The sequence below is a fragment of the Rhincodon typus genome, chromosome 25 (assembly GCF_021869965.1).
Source record: "Rhincodon typus isolate 14 chromosome 25, sRhiTyp1.1, whole genome shotgun sequence".
In the NCBI taxonomy this organism is placed as follows: Eukaryota; Metazoa; Chordata; class Chondrichthyes; order Orectolobiformes; family Rhincodontidae; genus Rhincodon; species Rhincodon typus.
The window spans coordinates 11,160,767-11,180,215 of NC_063356.1; the positions used below are offsets into that span (position 1 = coordinate 11,160,767).

Below are 19,449 nucleotides of genomic sequence, written 5' to 3' on the forward strand. Positions count from 1 at the left end.
TCAGCTTTCCTGCTCCTCTGATGCTGCTTGGCCTGCTGTGTTCATCCAGCTCTACACCTTGTTATCTCAGATTCTCCAGCATCTGCAGTTCCTACTATCTCATGGCCAGATATAACTGATTTAGCAACGTTCAGTGACGGGCAAGCTGCTTTCGTCCTCTTTGAAATAGAGTCATGTGATATTTTAATCTATGAAACAGAGCAGAATGTGTCTTGGTTTAAAGTTTCATTTGAAAAGAAAGCCTCCTCCAGCAGATCTACACTGCACTCCCTCAGAAATACAGGTTGCCTGTCCAGTGCATTCAGTTTCTGGAGTGGAATTTGAATCCTCCCATAAACCTCCTGACACAAAATGTGAGAATGCTACCACTGGGCCATAACAGAAAAGATTTTCCAATCTTACAGAAAACAGCAAGAATGTCATCCCACCATGAAGGCCAGAGGAGAAAAAATTCACACTGGAAGATTGTTGCTATCCTATTGAAGTAAATAAAGTTCATTGTTTTCCGACATGAGTGTGGGAACTGACTGTTACAGCCAGCAGAAGATTAACAAATTTCACATAATATTGTCTAACTTGCAGCCATAAACACGACATTAAAGATCAGAAGCAATAAACCTTGAAATGTTGAAAGATAAACAAGTAGTGATTAAGAGGGGGAAACAAAACACGGTTGGAAATTGGGAATAAAAAACATATACTAGAATTTCAATTCAATCAGTAGAGAAAAGATTCTCAAGAGGTCTCAACCTGAAACATTAAGCCATTTGATCGAATCAGGAAAACATGCATGGAATAACTGCTGACCCTTGACCCAAACTGACGGATTATAAGGCCTCTGTTCTCAGCATCTTATTGTAAGGCTATAAAACATAGATGACTTACAGCCTTATTCAACAATTTGCTTCCTCACCCTCTGCAGCACTTTATGGGTATATCCTGGCAGCACAAAATCACAAATGCAGCAGTCCTTGCAAAGGCAGACCTGCCATGTTTGTTGACACTCATCAAGCAGAGGTAGCTGGGTTAGCTCAGGATGGAAGACAGCCTCATACGCAAGGATTTTTAGTGTGGTGTGGTGTGGTAACTGGAGCATTTTGACTGGTAGAATTCCCAAAGCTCTGCTATAAAAATGCTTGCCAGCATGACATGAAGGCCCTAGAGGACATTGATTATCGGAGCTATGCGGTCGCTGCTCAAACCTTCTGTGCGTCTCGGAGCGAAGCACAATGGGGAGTGTCATTGTCCAAGTACTTTCAGCAATTGTGCACAGCACATCTGTAAGTAGTGTGTAAATTTTAATTTTGTGCATAAATAAATGCTTAATCTTTAAAAAGAATGTTTTAAGTAAAAGTTGTATTGGGTGTCTTACACTGCAGGAATAAAAACAAAGGGCTTTATCACAAGTTAAATATGCCACCTTTCCTCCACAAGGTAGGTATCGAGGTGTGGGGAGGGGTTGTGACAAAGTGCAATTGCTGCATGGATGAGAATCAACTAATAAAATAAAGCTTTGAGGGAATTTTTACTTCAAAAGCTAAAATATGTAACCAGGGACACATTCAGCGAGTGTAAGCCTTTAACAGCCTTCTACTGAATGGTGAATTCTAGAGGTAACACAAGTATGGCATCAGAGTGAACATATTTTTAGGAAATGGAAATTGACAACCTAAATATTTTTAATCTTCATTATGCAAATAAGTGTGTCTTGCTGGTCCTCAAGGTATTCAAACACTCCTATCTAGATCGGGAGTGCATTTTAGCTAACCACTCTTAAAGAGTTGTAAACAACACAAGAGCATGTTAAAAATACATTAAAGATCATCATGCATTTTATTCACTTATTTCAAAGTTGCATGCACATACACAATGTTCGTATAAGTGTTAGCCTCTTAATCCAGGAATCTGTCCTAAATTTAATAAAAGAACCGCAAAACTGCTTTCTTCAATAGCAGATAGACAACTTCATTGTCGATCATGGCTGAGTTTGTAACCCTCTTGTCACAAAGTTCCATGTTCAAGTCCCACTCAAGGGGTTGAGCAAAAAACAGAAACAAGGCCAACACACCATGAACCACTGAGGAAGTGCTGCACTGCCAAAAGTGGTGTCTTTCATATTGCTACCTGTGAGAGTTTGCTGTGTACAAATCAGTTGCATTAGGGCAATAACTCCATTTCAAACATATTTCATTGGTCAAAGAACTTTGGTCCGTCAGTTGTGAAAGGTGCTATATGAAGTAAAACTTTGTTTTGTCTTCATAAGCTAGGGATAGCATTATACATATGTAGAAGAAAAGAAATCGGTGGGTCTTTAATGACTGCATTACAATAATGCAATCTTAATTAAATACAGTAAATGTTCAGTGTAAACAGGCGAGCATTCTTTCAAAACAAGTTGGAGTTGGGTCAAAATCCTGGAATTCCCTCCTAAGGGCATTGTGAGTCAGCCTACAGCACATGGACTGCAGCAGTTCTAGAAGGCAGTTCATCCCAACCTTCTGAAGGGCAACTAGGGACGGACAACTCTGGACACCCAGAGACAAATGCTTTTGGTTGGAATAATAGCTAATTTCAACCAGTAATCAGGTAGTAGCTAAGTTGGGTTGAGAGGCTTAATTTGCTTACTTAAGAGGTCTTATTTTGTTTGCCACGTGCAATCAAGTTTAACTAATTGTTTCTGTATTTGACTGTCAGCGAAATTTCTTACTAAGTAACCAAATTTGAATAAATTACCACAAGCTACTTTTAATTAAGAATAATAATTAACCAGTTGGATTCTTACAATAAAAATAGATACTTTCTTGGATCATTTCTAATGCCATCCCACAAATAGTCTGAAGTATTGAATTCATTTTCACACCTGCCATGGTAGGATTAGAAGCCTTTTGATCAAAAGTTGCTTGTCCAGTGCTGTAACTGTTAGGTTAATATTATCAGAAGGATTTTTTTTTTATTGAGAACTAAATATCAAAGTTCAATAGCTTCATGACAATTACAATGATCGAGGCAAGTAAGTCATTGCTCAGGTTTGCATTTTCACTACCTTGGGGATATCAGACAGCAAACGACATTACATTGAGCAAAATTTGCAATATTTGTCACACTGCATCATACTGGCTACTTTAGATTTGCATAGTCTTAGCATTTGTATTTCTCATGACTGATTAGAAGACTCAACTCATCACTAGAACCAGTACTCTCATTTGCAAGTCACTCTCTTCAGCAGTGATACATACTTCCATGGTTGCCATTTTACCTGCAATACTGGTTAGACTGGCAATTGAAGTGTGAGCATTGCTGGACTATCAGAACGCAAACAGTTATTGAATTGGATGCTATCATCATGTGCATGTTCTTTCCAGTATAGTCAAAGTTACCAATGATCCAGAGCTGAAATCCCTTCTAACTCAGACACAACCAGACTGGCCTGAACCAGAAAACTAATCCCAAACTAGCAATTAAATCTCACTGCTCTCTTGTGTCTAAACTAAGGATCACATCAGTATATGTATTTTACCTGTTGAAACCTCAAGAGAAGGCCACTATTATAGTTCACCAATTTTAGAATTCTCTCATTAATAGGGAGCTAAGAAACTTCTGGAAAGAGACATATTTTCACAAAGACTACAGATATTAAAAATATGTAACTAGCTGGTCTATTCCAATCACGCTACAACAGGCAATGACTTTTCAATCATCCTACCATTCAACAGCCACTTAATATACTAGAAGAGGGATAGAAAGAAAACAAAATGTCTCTATGACCCCAAAGGTAATCAAAAATTAGTTCCAAAAGCAAAATAAGTCAGCTAACATCCCACACAATGACCTGTTTCAAAAGATTTCCCAGAAAATCTACAGCTAGTAGATGAGCTGGCAACATGTTCCAAAAGTCAATGACCCTCTGCAAAGTGAAAATCCTTTTAACAGCTAACTTGCTCCTATGCTTAAACAAAGGAGCCTCATTTTATGCTCAGAAGGCAAAGTACCAAAGTTTTACTGCCCACTATATATATCCAAGCAGCAGAAAAACTATTACAGCAGCCACACAATATTTTTGAAATATAAAGCGAGGTATGGCACCTCTACAAAATCAAACAAGCTTGATAGCCAAACATGTACGGTGCTGAATGAGCTTAAGTAAACCAAAAGTCTTAACTTGTTGCAAAAAATAAATCATTTCAAAAGTTGATACATTTTTCTTTCAAAGAACTGGTTACCTGCATTATACCCCCATATTGTCTTAGAAATACAATTGAAAAACAATTACAAGCCTATTGGAAATAGTTTCCCCAAAGAAATGGGCAAGGTCATGATTGGCTGATTGGCCATCTTCTACGTTATATGATTCTTTCTCCCAACTTTAGACAAGTAGCAGGATTAAAGAGGAGATATATGAATTAAGTCAGCTGCATCGAGCCTGTGCTGTCATTCAACACAATCACGGTTGAACAAACATTTCAATGCCTTTTACTCACCCCATCCCCATGGCACCAGTAATCAGAAATTTGTCAATCTGTCCCTTAAATGTACTCAAAAACTCAGCCCACTGTGGTAGAGAATTCCAAAGATTCATTACCCTTTGAGTAAAAATAAATTTCACCTCATTTCGGATCTAAGTGGCACTCCCCTTATCTTTAAATATGCCCCCTAGGTCTAGACTCCCTAAACAGGGAAAATATCTTATCTGCATTTACCCCAACTAACACAAAGTATTTTGTAAGACACATCAGATGAAGCAAAGATGGAGGAAGCTTTGCAGGAAGATACCATTAACAGTTACCCCAGATTGCTTGACAACCTCAGTGTTAGGAAAAGGTCCAGAAGCAGATCTGCTGCTTACTGTCTTGATCATGCTGGGGTACAGTGTGCAAGAGGAAATGAGGAGAAGAATGCCTCCTTGACACACCAAACCAGCAAGACATTTTAAAACACAACACTGTCTCATGTTTTCAAAACACACATTGCAGGCAGCACGATGGCTCAGTGGTTAGCGCTGCAGCCTCACAGCGCCAGGGACCCAGTTCGATTCCAGCCTCAGGCGACTGTCTGTGCGGAGTTTGCACATTCTCCCCGTGTCTGCGTGGGTTTCCTCTGGGTGCTCCGGTTTCCTCCCACAGTCCAAAGATGTGCAGGCTAGGTGGATTGGCCATGCTAAGTTGCCCGTAGTGTTCAGGGGTGTGTGGGTTATAGGGGGGATGGGTCTGGGTGGGATGCTGCAAGGGTCGGTGTGGACTTGTTGGGCCGAAGGGCCTGTTTCCACACTGTAGGGATTCTATGATTGCAGTTCTCAATAAGCCTTTTATTTGAAAGACAAAAATAGTAGCAATTATAAGAAGGATCTGCAGGGGGTGCAATTTTGATTGTGAGGCACTTGTGTACTGATATTTCACAATTTAGGATGTTTTGAAAGATTAATGCTAGTCACAGAGTCTTGTTGGTAGTGGTCTGAGGGAAGGAGTGGCAATGTTTCCTGGCAAGAAACAAAGCAGCATTTTTCATCCGGTTTCAATGAAGCGCTCACTTTTGGCAATTGAAGAATTAGGAATTATTCTTATGGGTCTAACTGGAAAACCACTTCAAAGCAAATGGTAGGGCTTAATCTTGCGATTATTACCACTGAGGCAGAGCATGTGGTACAATAATGAGAGAAGCTTTCGCCTATCTGTTACAACTTTGCCTAAAACATGTAGCTTAGTGGTCAAGTATTATTTGCCAAGTTATTAATCAACATGAATTAAGAAACTCAATTCCTTAATTCATAGTAGGCTACATTTTATATCACTAAACTTTTCACAGGAGTTAAAAATCTTAATTTAGATACAGATCATATCTCATAATCTAGAACAGTGCAGAAGGCTTGCTGCACGGTCAACAGTGATTTTACCATGATTTAATATGGTCTCATATTTAAGAAATAACACTCTTTTGGTCAATACGGGCATATCATTAACCCATATCAAAACTGCCAAACCAAACCACTGAAAAAAAATCATACAAATGGATTCCCTGTGCCTTCATGCAAAGCCCTCTCTGTGTAACAACCCACTTCACCTACCTATGCTTCTTCAAATTAACAAATGCCCAGAGTTAGGGAACCCCAGCTGATGGAATTTAATTGCTAAAACTAGAAAGGTTGCCAGTAATCACAAAAAAAGTGAGGCGAGGAGGGAAAGAACACTGTTACGTGTGACGAAATTACTCATTTCAGCTTCGATATTATCTACAGTTAAATGTAAAAGAATCACAGTCTTATCTGCAGTTTCAACAATGTTCCAGCAAAGGGAACAGTCAGTTGCAATATCTCCCATTCTGCTGTCCAGGTCAAGCCAATGATACAGGGTGCATGTCAATCATTAAAAATGCCCTCAGGAACATAGAACATTCCTGGCTCAGGGTCAGATTCACAAATCAGAACCAGAGGACTAACGCACTCCCAATCTCCCATTACCAACTATATCCTGTAGGAGCTCATTCACAACAGCACTTATTTTCCTTGTAGATAATGACCTAACTCTTCTGATCAGAGTTGGAAACTCTAATTCCAATAGTGATCAGATAAAAACAAAACATTTCAACCATTGGAGGAGCTATCCACACTAACTTCCAGGCCAGGAGAGCAGACTGGATCAGCACTGAAACCACACCTTTTCTCGACACTAGCCGCTGGCCACTTTAAAAGATGCTGCGAGAAGGTGAGTACCTAAGGTAAGTGAGGGAACTGGGTGGCATATGGCTAGAAGGTTGGGGTGGCAGGTAAGTAGCATGCCTGCTGGGTGAGGGGTTAGGGTAACAGATGGGTGGGAGATAGGTTGACAAATGGACAAAGGGTTGGAGCGTCAGCTGAATGCTTAGGGTAGGTCAGGTGCAGGTGTCAGTTCAATAGTTATCCAGGAGTTGGAGTAGGTTACCAATATCTCTAACTTTTACTGGGTAACTAATAAGCTAAATCAGCTGCTTTAGAGTTGAGGACATTTTCAGAACACTCCAGATGCCTGGTAATTGCCCACTGTGCAGGATTTGTTCATGGTCCTGACATATAACTTTTACACTGCTGCAATGACTTTCTTGCTTTTGGAAGATTTGGGTAAATACGATAAGGAATTCTGAGCTAGTCAATACCAGTTATAATGAGATAAAATTAAAGTTCAAAATAAATAGAACAAGAATGCACAATCTTATACACTAGGAACTCATATCACATAAGATCTGAATGGATGACAATTTCTCTTTGACTTAAAGAAAGCCAGGATGGCATGAGCTATTCCAAAACAACTGATGATGTTCAATCTACTTTCAAATGAGGTCTAAAGCACATTTAAACCTGACCAAATATCAGTAAACTAGAATATACCTCCAATCATTTCCCAGGGCAAACCAGTAAATTTGCAAAAATGTAGGAAGTGCAAATTAACTTAGTCAGAGGCGACAATACTGCTTTACTAACTGTGCAAACATTTGGAAATATGAGATGCAATCTGGAATAGGTACATCCACTACGAATAGAATTAAAGTCTTAAATCCAGGGCTCCAAAAATCAGGAAAACATAAATGACAGGAAATATCAAATATCAAAATCTTTTACATATACAGCATTTTAAAAAAAAAAGTAATAAAAAAAGTCTCAAAGTGCAGAAGGGTCACTGGACCCGAAATGTTAAATCTGCTTTCTCTCCACAGATGCTGCCAGACCTGCTGAACTTTTCCAGCAATTTCTGTTTGAGTTTCTGATTTCCAGTATCTACATTTGTTTTATGTAGAATCCTAGTGCATGGTATGTATAAACAAGCCAAATAGGTCTATGCTGTTTACATTCCACATCACCACCTCCAGAATTACTTCATCAAACTTTCAAAAAAAACTTACTGTTCCTTTCACCTTTGTGTGTTTATCTAGCTTTTCCCCAACACATCTGTACTATAGTTCCAAACCAGGCTGATGCGTAGTAACAAGTTGCACATTCTAACCGTTCTCAGGCTAAAAACAAATGTTTATCTGAAATACGTGTATGGTTTATTAGGGATTACCTTATACTTCTGAGACTTAGTATCAGATCTCTCCAAAGTGCTTCAGAGGCAATAAATTCCTTTGAATTCTATTCATTGTTTTTGTTCGAGTAATGGGAAAGTCAGTTTGCACGAAGAAAGGTTTCATTAAAGTCAATGAGATGGGCAGTCTTGCTTAGTAAATTTTGGTCGAGCCAATGAACAAATCATGGGATATATCTATGTCCACCAGGTCGTACAGATAGGAGCTCAATTTAAAATTTAACTTGAATGATGGTACTTCCAACATTGCTGCAGTCCCTCACTGCTACACAGACTCTCTGCTCAAATTCCTGAAGCACAATGAATGTGTAACAAAGGTTTATATTTGATTCCAGAGATTCAGTAATGATGCCAAAATCAATACAATTTTTCATTTTAGTTTTGTTTTGAGGACCTCTGGCTGTTACCACTGAGTTTAAGAATCAATTCATGAATCAAAAATGAATGTGGTTTCATTTGAAACTGTCCTAAAAAGCATCAATTAAGTAAAGTGTTTACAGAATAAATGCTTTGTACAGTGACTGAGGAAAATGAATTAATGAACTGCCATCAACTACAATCTAGGAGTGCGTGATGTCAAAATGACATGGGCAGGTGCCCTGCCATCAGTTATACTGTACAGGGAGAGGCATTTGCACATATTGAGAACCTTTTCAAAAAGAGCTACCAAAAATCATGTGCAGCCAGAGCAAAACAACTAGGGCAACAGTAAGCCCATCGACGTAACTCAGAATGGACCCAGAAGATGGGGACATAGTCTTAAATGAATACTTTGCATCAATCTTCACAATGGAAAAGGATAATGCAGGTATGAATATCACGGTGAAGGACTGTGAAGTATTACATGAAATTAACAGCGGAGGAGAAACTAGCAGGTTTTGTAGTCTTAGAAGTGGATAAATACACAATTCCGAATGAAATGTGGAAGGAGCCAAGGGAGGAGATATCTGAGGCCCTGACTGTAATAGAACATAGAACAGTACAGCACAGTACAGGCCCTGCGGCCCACAATGTTGTGCCAACCTATTATCCAACTAAGATCAATCTACCCTGCATACCCTACATTTTACTATCCTCCACGTGCCTATCCAAGAGTCACTTACACGTCGCTAAAGTATCTGATTCCACTATCACTGCCGGCAGCGCATTCCACACGCCCACCACTCTGTGTAAAGAATCTGCCTCTGACATTTCCCCATACCTTCCTCCAATCGCCTTAAAATTATGCCCCCTCGTTATACTTTAAATCCACTGTGACCACAGGCAAAGTGCTGGAGCACAGGACTGCAGCACTGTTAATTTTGTCCCAACATTTAAAAAAAAGAGGAGGAGTAAAACCAGGAAACTTCAAGCCAGTAATTTTAACTTCAACAATGGGGAAGCTTTTGAAAAGAATTCTGAGGGATAGAATATATTTGCATTTGGAGAGGCATGATTAATCAGAAATAGTCAGTAGGGATTGGTTAAATTAAGGTCTTGTTTGACATATTTGTTCAATTTTTTTGAGGTGGTAACTGGAGTGTTAACACAGGTAATGTATTTTATGCGATTTACAAGGACTTCAGGAGGTTTTTGATATGGTGCATCATGGCAGACAGGTCAAAGAAGTAACAACCCATGAGATCCAAGGCAAAATGGCAAGCTGGATCCAAAATTTGCCAAGAGACAGGAAAATGCCGGTGATGATAAAGGGATGTTTCTGTGACTCAAAGCCTGATTCCAGTGGGGTTCTGCTGGGTTCGGTTCTGAAGCTCTTGCTATTTATGACATACATTCATGATTTGGACTCAAATGCAGAAAGTATGATCAAGAAGTTCACAGATGACCCAAAACTGGTAGGGTAGTAAATAGTGAAGAGGATAGCCATAAACTACAGGAAGAAGTCAACAGGTTTGCCAGATGACCACAGCAGTGGCAAATTCAACCTGAAAAAGCATGAGGAAGAGCTAAAGTTGCAAAGGACTGCAATATAAATGGTAGGATCTTGTAAAGTACTGAAGATCATAGAGACCTCGATGTACAAATGGATGATCCCTGAAGGTAGCAGCGCCGGTAGATAATGTGATTAAGAAGCCATACATGATACTTGTCTTTATCAGCCAAAGCACAGAGTACAAGAACAGGGAGGTTATGGTGATACTGTATAAAAAGTTGGCTTGATCACAACTAGAGTATTGTGATTGTGCTAGTGAGGGTGCAGAGGAGATTTACCAGGATGTGGCATGGCCTAAAAAGTCTAAGCTGTGAGGGAAGGAAAGGCTGGTGTTGTTTTCTTTGCAGCAGCAAATGTTGAGCAGACACATGATAACAGGTATATCAGCTAATGAGGGGCACAGGTAGGATGAATCAAGAGGTACATTTTTTCATTAGTCAATGAATCAATAATCATGGGGCATAGATTTAAGTTAACAGTTAGAAGGCCTGGAGATTAGAAGAGAAACATTTTCACTCAGTGTGTGATGGATGTCTGGAACTCACTGCCTGGAAGGATGGCTGCATCAGAAACATGTAATAGTAACACTTAAGCAGTATTTAGACAGTTATTTGCATTGCCATTGCTACCAGGGCCAGGATCTGGAAAACAGGATTAATGCAATCAGATCTTTCGTAACTGATGTGACCATGATATATCAAATGGCTTCATTCTGTGCTGTAAATGTTCATGATTCTATAAGTCAGGTACAAGAAATTCAAAGGGTTTCATAGAAAATCACATTCATCATATATTAGTACTTCAATAAAAAGAAATTTGTGGTTACACAGAACCTTTAAGGCAGTAAAAATTAACAATGTGATCTCTGCTACATTGCATTTTGAACCAAATATTTTCCAATATTATCTACAAGATCCCAAATTCACCTGATGAATTATATCCTTGCAAATAACGTCCTTATGAAGCCTATTAAAAATAAAATTCAATTACTGACCCTTCATTTAATCACATTTAGATGCTACATTGTAGAATGTTTTTGTCCTTTGTCCTGACTTGTACAGTACTGAAATTATTACAGAAGAACTCCACATAAAAAGTAAAACAAAATCCTGCAGACTATGGAATGTGAAATAAAAACTTAAAATGCTGAAATAGCAGGTCGGGCAACATCTGTGGAGGGAGAAATGCAGTTAACGTTTCAGGTTGAATACCTTCAGATATCACTTCGATGAGAAGAGCAGAAAAACAACATATTACTTAAATAGGTCAAGACTACAGAATGTTGTGGTACACAATCAGGGAATCCCCCTACATGAGTCATTAACAAGTTAGCACAGATGCAAAGTAAAATGGACAGCAAATGCTTTTAAAGCAGGGAAAACGATGTATAAAAAAGTGGGGAAGATTTGATACAATAGTACATAACATTGCTAGGACCATGCCCACAATACTGCATACAGTATTAGTCTCCTTATTTAAAGAAAGATACGGTTGCATTGGAGGCAATTCAGAGAAGGGTCTCCAGATTTATATTTGGGATTAAGGAGTTATCACACAAAAAAAAGGGTGACTATATTGGCCCTAAAGTCACTGGAGATTAGAAGATTAAAAAGTGGTGTTATTGAAACACACAGGATTCTGGGAGGGTTGGCAGGGTAGATGCTTCCCCTAATATGAGGTCAGATGAGAGGAGCTCAGAGGTAAGAACATTGCACAGCAGGAGGAGGTTAGCAATCCTAGGCACTTTAAAATTCATGCTTATCATATATTAGTGATGTAGGTCTCAAATCTTTCCAATTATTAAGAAACTTAAATCTTCTCAACAAAAAAGTTGCTATTTTGAAATATAGTTTCTAATATTTTGACTTGTTCTTTTGATCTGTTTGGAAATGAGCTGAACTTAGAGCACTTCTTAGAGTTGCATATTTACTGACCTTGTGTTAGATTATATGAATAATCATATGTACTCACTGTTGGCCTCATGTCTTGTCTTACTATGGAATAGTTATAAGTGGTCATCATACCTTAGCATTTCATAACCTTTATTCTTCTCTTCCTTTCTGGACTGGTATTTGTTGTGGTGCAAATCACAACATTTTGAAACCTTAGCCAAGTAATCATTCCAAATGTGACCGAGTTGAATTTCAGCAGGCTGTTCATTTATTTGGTCTTCGCAGCTGAGCCCAATTCTTCCTGCACATACACACTTTCCATCAAAAGGTCACTGTTGAGTGATTAAGGTCAAGAACTCTAAGTAAATACTTCAGGCTTAACCCAGTTATAAAGGGCAATTTAGTACTCTCAGCACTGCTTTGTTAACTTGGCACAGATTTCTGTGTTAAACTAAAAATGTTTCTCATCTGAACTATTACATATTGTGCTGCTTGGCACATTGAACCCACCGAGAAATAATTTTCTGGTGAACTATTTCTGATGTCAGAACAAACAAAAAAGTAACAAACCATACTATTAGATACTGAGTGAAATTATAACTGTTCTCAGTCCAGGCAATGATCTTGGGACTTTGTACAAAACCATTAGCCATTTCGTAGGGATTAAATATCACACAGCAGAATCCTGCAGTCAGCTCAGATAGATTTATTAATGTAATCTGTAGTACTGCAGGGAAGATAAACTGGTTTGATTGCAATTTGCACATCAGAAGTCTGACAAAAACATTCTTAGCAGAATGGCACATTTTGACCCCTATGTCCTTACGCAATCTTTAAGTATTCAGAAATAAATTAAGCCAGAAAGAGTCATTATGGATTGCATCCAAGAAAATACTAGATATTGTTTTAGTTTTTACAACATGCTTTTACATAGAAATTTTATCTTAGGAAGCAGCTTGCACATACAAAGTGTAAATGCTATTTCAGAGAGATGCCATTAGTAGTATTTTGGTACATTCACTGCAACTAGTAGCTTCTTATGGCAATAAGAATTTGTTACAGATCATTCTAGACAGTTTTATCGAAATGAGTGATCATGGCAAAAAAATAGTCTGTCAAGCAAACAATTCTCCGCATACTTGACAATGTAAAATGTAATGATCATAGGAAACAGGAAGATTGAGCCATTTGGTCTCTTGGGCCTGTTTCTCTATTCATCAGCATCGTTGTTGATATGATCGTGATCTTAACTCTACTTTCCTGTCTCCCTCCCATTAAACCCAACTACTTTTCTAGATCAATAAATAAACTGCTTAATTCAGCCTTGAATATATTCAGCGAAACAACCTCCACGTTTCTCTGGAGTAGAGAACTCTAAAGAATAACAAATGACCTTTGAGAGAAGAGACTGTCCTTCAGCTCAGCCTTAAATAGGCTCAACCTTTATTTTGAAATGGTGACCCCAGTTTTATATCCCCTCATATGGAACAAATTCATTTTAGAACCTACGTTGTTCAGCCCTCTTAGAATCTTGTACTTTTCAATAAGATTACAACTTATTCTTTTAAATTCCAATGGCTATTGGTCCAACCAGCTTATCCTCTTCTCATATGACAACTCCTTCATCCGGAATCAACCTAGTGAACCTTCTCTGAACTACAGTACCTCCAATTTTAACTGCTCCACTACTGAAAGCAGTGCTTTCAGTTGTCATGATCCTAAGCTGTGGAATTCCCTCTCAAAATGTTCTTGCCCTTCTCTCTCTCACCTCCCTCCAAGACATGCCTATGGGATCAATATTTTAGTCATCTATCATTTTATGTGGTACAGTCAAATTTTGCTTGATAAGACACCTTGGGCCGCTTTACTAATTAAAAATGTCCTACATAAATGTAAAATATTGTTTAAAAAAAATGAGCTGGCAATCAGGAATGCATTACGCTTTGCAAAAGCATCAATGATCTGAAACATGAACTGTTCTCTCTACCTGCCCTGTTCCAGCAATTTGGTTTTGTTTCAGGCACTGCAGTATTTTGCTTTTTCACCCAAACTATTGTTGGATATCATTTTCATTCACCCTTCAGTGTCAAAAAATTGAAGCCAGTCTAAAGTGTGACCCTTCAATTTTTTTTAATTAAAGAAGTATTCATGAGAAGTAATTTTACTTTGAGCCTTCTTGGTCAGTTGATTTAAAAGTCTATTTGTAGCAATGTATCATTATTTTTAATATACTTGATTCGATAGTGGTGTTATCTTAATTGAGAGGTTTGGCTTTAATCCATTTATTGGTGATTGTTTATTCCATAATCTTAACAGAGATTTTCAAATTCCACGCACAACGCTCCAGTCTATCATGCGACCAACTAAAACCATATTACAGACCAAGAAAAAAAAGATTTGATGCTCAACTGATGAATTGAAAACATATCAACCTACAAGTAAAAATATTAACGTTCCCCACACCTTTAATCATTCAACTGCAATTAGCTAACAATAACATGAACAAGTGTTTTAATGTACACTACATCCTCAATTACCGACCAAGGTCTACATTTTGTTGATAAGGTTCCGAACACTACATATGAACAAACACGATCATCAGCGGATCTAGAAACAAACCAGTTTCCACTATTCTACGGCCAAGACTAAATTCTGTTGAATTATGCAGAATAAAAAGTATTTTCAATAAAGGAAAGAGCTGGAATTTTTTTTTTAAATGGGAATGTGTTAAGCAACAATACAATTAAGCCAACAGGAAAATGATTACCGCTGCTGATTCAAGAAGAAATACACTTTTTCTCTTTACCTGAGGGACTATCACCTGCGGGTTCAGCGTTTTGGAGGCTGCTTCTGCCGTGAAGCCTGGGTCGCAGCTTCTTGGCTGTGATGGGGACGGAGTTGGGGTCAGACATCTTGTCTCAACCGGAGGAGCGTGACGACTGAGAAGCAGAGCGGCAGTTGAAGGGCGAAGTAGGAGGCGCTGCCGCCGCCGCCGCTCTTTGACGCGAATCAATCGACCAGCCCAGAATGGAGTAGCTTCCCCTCAGATTTCCGCTGCTGACACTCAGAGGCGCCCGGGATTGCGGGTTAACGGACGGCCGGGCACTGCGGTCAAGGCACAGGCTCGGCCTCTGGAGGCAAGGCCGCCGAGTCGCTGCCCCTAGCAACGGGGCCCAGGCATAAATCCGCCTTTGTAACCAGCTCATACCCAGAAGGTAGCAATCGTTAAACTCTTATTTATAAACCCCAGGTAGTTCGAAACTTCTAATTTTAAAAATAAGAGAGCTTATTGTACGTTGTTCACTGTAATGACTGATTCAGTTCTCCCGACTTTGTTTGCTTCTGCAATTCTTCAAATACCTTATTAAAAATAAACTCTCGCTAAGTAAACATTGTGACAGGCGTTCGTGGAGTGTTAACATCATGTTTTGGAACGATAAAATCATTCCTGTTTTGGCAAACAATCCCCTGGCCAAAAATACTTGGCTGTACAGTGTCGTGTTACCTAAAAGTGTAAAGAGGAATGGAAGCACAGTTGTCACTGAACTGTCCAGAAGACGGTTTTGAATGGAAAGAAAATTTAATCCGCCTTCAAATTATTAAATTAGCTTTTTAATCTACCAACCAAATAAGTGACTTAACACAGTCAGAGAGATGCACAGTACAGAAACAGACCCTTTGGTCCAATTCACACATGCTGACCAGATATCCTAAATTAATCTAGTCTCATTTGCCAGCATTTGGCTCATATCCCCCTAAACCCTTCCTATTCATATACCTTTCTAGATGCCTTTTAAATGTCGTATTGTACTATCCTCCCTACACGCACCTCCCTCTGTGTGAAAAAATTGTCCCTTAGGTCTCTCTTAAATCTTTCCCCTCTCACCTTAAACCTATGCCTTCCAGTTTTGCACTCCCCTACTCTGGAGAAAAGACATTATTTATTTATTTACCCTATCCATGTCCATCATGATTTTACAAACCTCTATGAGGTCACCCTTCAGCATCCGACACTCCAGGGAAAATAGCCCCTAGCCCATTCAGCCTCTCCCTATAGCTCAAACCCTCCAACCCTGGCACACCCTTGTAAATCTTTTCTGAACCCTTTCAAGTTTCACAACATCGTTCTTATAGCAGGGAGACCACAACTGAATGCAGTATTCCAAAAGTGGCCTAATCAATGTCCTGTACAGCTGCGACATGACCTCCAAACTCCTATAATCAATGCACTAACCAACAAAGGCAAGCGTACCAAATGCCTTCTTTACTGTCCCGTCTACGTGCACTCCCAGGTCTCTTTGGTCAGCAACACTCCCCAGGTCTTTACCATTAAGCATATAAGTCTTGCCCTGATTTGCCTTTCCAAAATGCAGCACCTCACACTTATCTTAATTAAACTCCAGCTGCCACTTCTCGGCCCATTGGCCCATCTGATCAAGATCCCATTGTATTCTGAGATAACCTTCTTCGCTGTCCACTACGCCTCCAATTTTGGTGTCTTCTGTAAACTTACTAACCACATGTCCTATGTTCACATCCAAATCATTTATATAAATGACAGAAAGCACTGGACCCAGCACTAATTCTTGTCGCACACTGCTGGTCACAGGCCTCAGTCTGAAAAGCAACCCTCCATCACCACCTTCTGCCTTCTACCTTCCAGCCAGTTCTGTATGTAAATGACTAGTTCTCCCTGTATTCCATGTGATCTAACCTTGCTAACCAGTCTACCATGAGGAACCTTGTCAAATGCTTTACTCAAATCCACGTAGATCACGCCCACCATTCTGCCCTTATCAATCCTTTTTGTTACTTCTTCAAAAAACTCAAGTTAGGGAGACATGATTTCCCACGCACAAGAGCTAATAATAATGGTTATAATAGCACCCTCAGTATCAGTGAACAAAATTATGCACAGATGGAACATGAAGCCTTGCCTTTGATTTTTTTTCAATAAAACAGCTTCACGAATATCGTATGGTCGTCATTTCACAATCAAAACTGATTGTAAGCATTGACAACTATTTTGAATTCAGTGCAGTTCAAATGCAGAGACAGACATCAATTTCATAAGAAAGAACTGCAGACTTTAATGTTGTCTGCTTATAAATATGACATTAAATACATATGGTCAGAAGATCCTTTTAATGATGTGATGTCTACATTACCATCCCATTATAGGTAAAGCCCAACAGTTTGCACATTTCTTCTCTCCCACAAATGAGCTACCAGACACAGCAGATGATATCTGTAGAACAAATCATAGGGATCCCAAATTGACAATAATGTACAACACATCAGTCATGGCACCAGCATAGATTCTGGATTTTGAAATCAAGCATGTTCTTTTTGTAAGAATAACTTATCCGTGGATAAAAACATTATTTTATGTAGTAGGTCAGTGTCATGACCCCTGAAAGATAAAGACTGAAATTGTTGTGTAATCTTCATGATAATGCTCGGGTATGAATTTGGAAACAAATCTAGTGAGAAGCTATCGTCAGTGGTCAAGAATGGTATAGAAGACACAGCACAGAATATGTCCAGCTATAGAAAAACTGTCACTGGTGCCTTTGCAATTGTGGAAATTGCCAGCTAGAGTGTGGTAGAGACATCATGTTGATTTCACAGAATTTGCAGGGGCAACAGCTGTTCATTGCAATAGGTAGCCAAAGTGGTTACTAGATTTCTGATTAATCGAAAACAACTCAAACTTCAGGTATTTTGCATAGTCCAATTGCTGCTATAGGCTGCCAGATTACATTGTGTCCATCAGTGGATCTCATGTTTGTTTAAAAAAGAACAAATTTCATGGAAATCCTATAGAGTAGCACCATTTCATTCCGCTTCAAATGGAGCAGCAGAGTGTGCAGTGTAAATTGTTAAGCTTGCAGTTGTTAAAGCAAATGTTAGATACAAATTGAAATAAACTTCAGATGTCATGAAACAAAACATTTGCCAGTTTGTGATTCATTTATCGTAACACAACTTGCACCATTACCGGCTGAACGCCAGCTTAATTGCTTCTTAGAAGACAGCCGAGAACAATGTTTTCATTTCTGAAGCAATATTTGGAACAGTCAGTTGATGAATAAGAACACAGACAGAAAGAGTCACGACATAAAAGAAGGAAGTCCGAAGTTGAACTCAAATTTAGTTAAATTGAAACATCATATGTGGGTGTAATGGCTAACGGGAAGAGTCATGAAAAAGATGTGGTCCTCACACAATTTAGTCAAGATGTTTGGTAATGGAAAGATTAGATTTGTTCATATAGATCAAAGTTTTACTCTAAGAGGTTCATGAAGAAAAAGGAAGTCAGGAAGAATCAAAGGAATATCATGGATAGTTGGGCTTTGAGTAACACTTTCACATAGTCATTTGTGTATGGCAGAATAAATTGTCGGGGTTTGAATTTCTATGTGTTCTGCTTTGTTTTATGTCTGTTGTGCAAATATATCACAGTGGGTCCCATTATTTAAGGGTGATAAACAAATGGGGTTCTTTTAACACAATTCAATAATGGTTGGGGAAAAAATAGATGGACAACTTCGCAAAGATCAAAACTGAAAACTAAATATTCAGGATATGTGAATTTACAAAAAGACATGCAGGAAAGAAAAATGTTGGAGTAGTTTTATTAACACACGACAGAGTAAGTACAAAAGCAAGGGATTATCTTGGGTCTGAAGATGTAGAATGCAAATTGATGGAAAGAAGAAATAACATGGGGAAGATGACACTGATGGGAATAGTGTATAGGCCACCTAACTAACAATATGGTAGGACAGAGAATAAATCAGGAGACAATGAGGGCATGTCAAAAGACAATACATTAATCATGGGTGACTTTAATCTTCACATAGATTGAGAATGTTAAATTGATCAAGGTAGCCATGAGGGAGAATTTATAGAGCATATTCAGGACATTTTCCAGAACAATATATAGTGTATCCAGCCAGAGATCAGGCTATTTTAGATCTGGTGATATGTAGAAACAAATTTAATAAATTATATCAGACTAAAAGATTTCCTAGAATACAGAGACCATTATCATGGTAGAATTTAGCATTCAGTTTAAGAGAAGATAATTGAAGAACAATGGCAGGTGTTTAAGAAAATAGTTACTGGCTCACAAAAAAAATCTCAGAAAAAAGGATTCTAGCAAGTAGATAAACCAACCAGGGATGTTAAGGATAGCATCTAATTGAAGAAAAAAAAGTGTGCCAAAGTTTACTGGCAGGTCAGACAATTGGGAATGTTTTAAAAAACAAAAGATGACAAAGAAAAAAAGAGAGGAAACATGAAAATATATATATGAAAAGGAAGGGAGAGAACAAAGTGAACAGAGTCCCCTTAGGCTGGGCAAATAATAAAGGGGAGCCTGGAAATGGCAGAGGAGTTGATTAAATACTTTGCATCGGTCTATACACTAAGACACTAATAGCATTCCAAAAATACTAAATATTCAAGGGGCATAATGAGGAGAATAAATAAATATAGTAACTGTTGCTACAGAAAAAAATAGTATGGAAACTAAAGGGACTAAAGACAATAAATCTCTTGGACATTATGG

General features: G+C 38.6%; 1 protein-coding gene across 3 annotated transcripts in view; it reads right to left on the minus strand.

Moving 5' to 3' along the window:
- LOC109931797 (AMP deaminase 2) overlaps positions 1-19,449 on the minus strand; it is a 163,481-nt gene that overhangs the window by 129,055 nt on the left and 14,977 nt on the right. Inside the window, exon 1 of one of the 3 annotated variants that reach the window (XM_048612065.1) lies at positions 14,680-14,942. The exons of 1 other annotated variant lie outside the window; for it this stretch is intronic. In XM_048612065.1, the coding sequence (XP_048468022.1) occupies positions 14,680-14,785 (106 nt within the window). In that variant the 5' untranslated portion in view covers positions 14,786-14,942. Of the gene's footprint in view, positions 1-14,679; positions 14,943-19,449 lie in introns of those variants that run through there. One more of the 3 variants, XM_048612067.1, reaches the window with a different exon arrangement.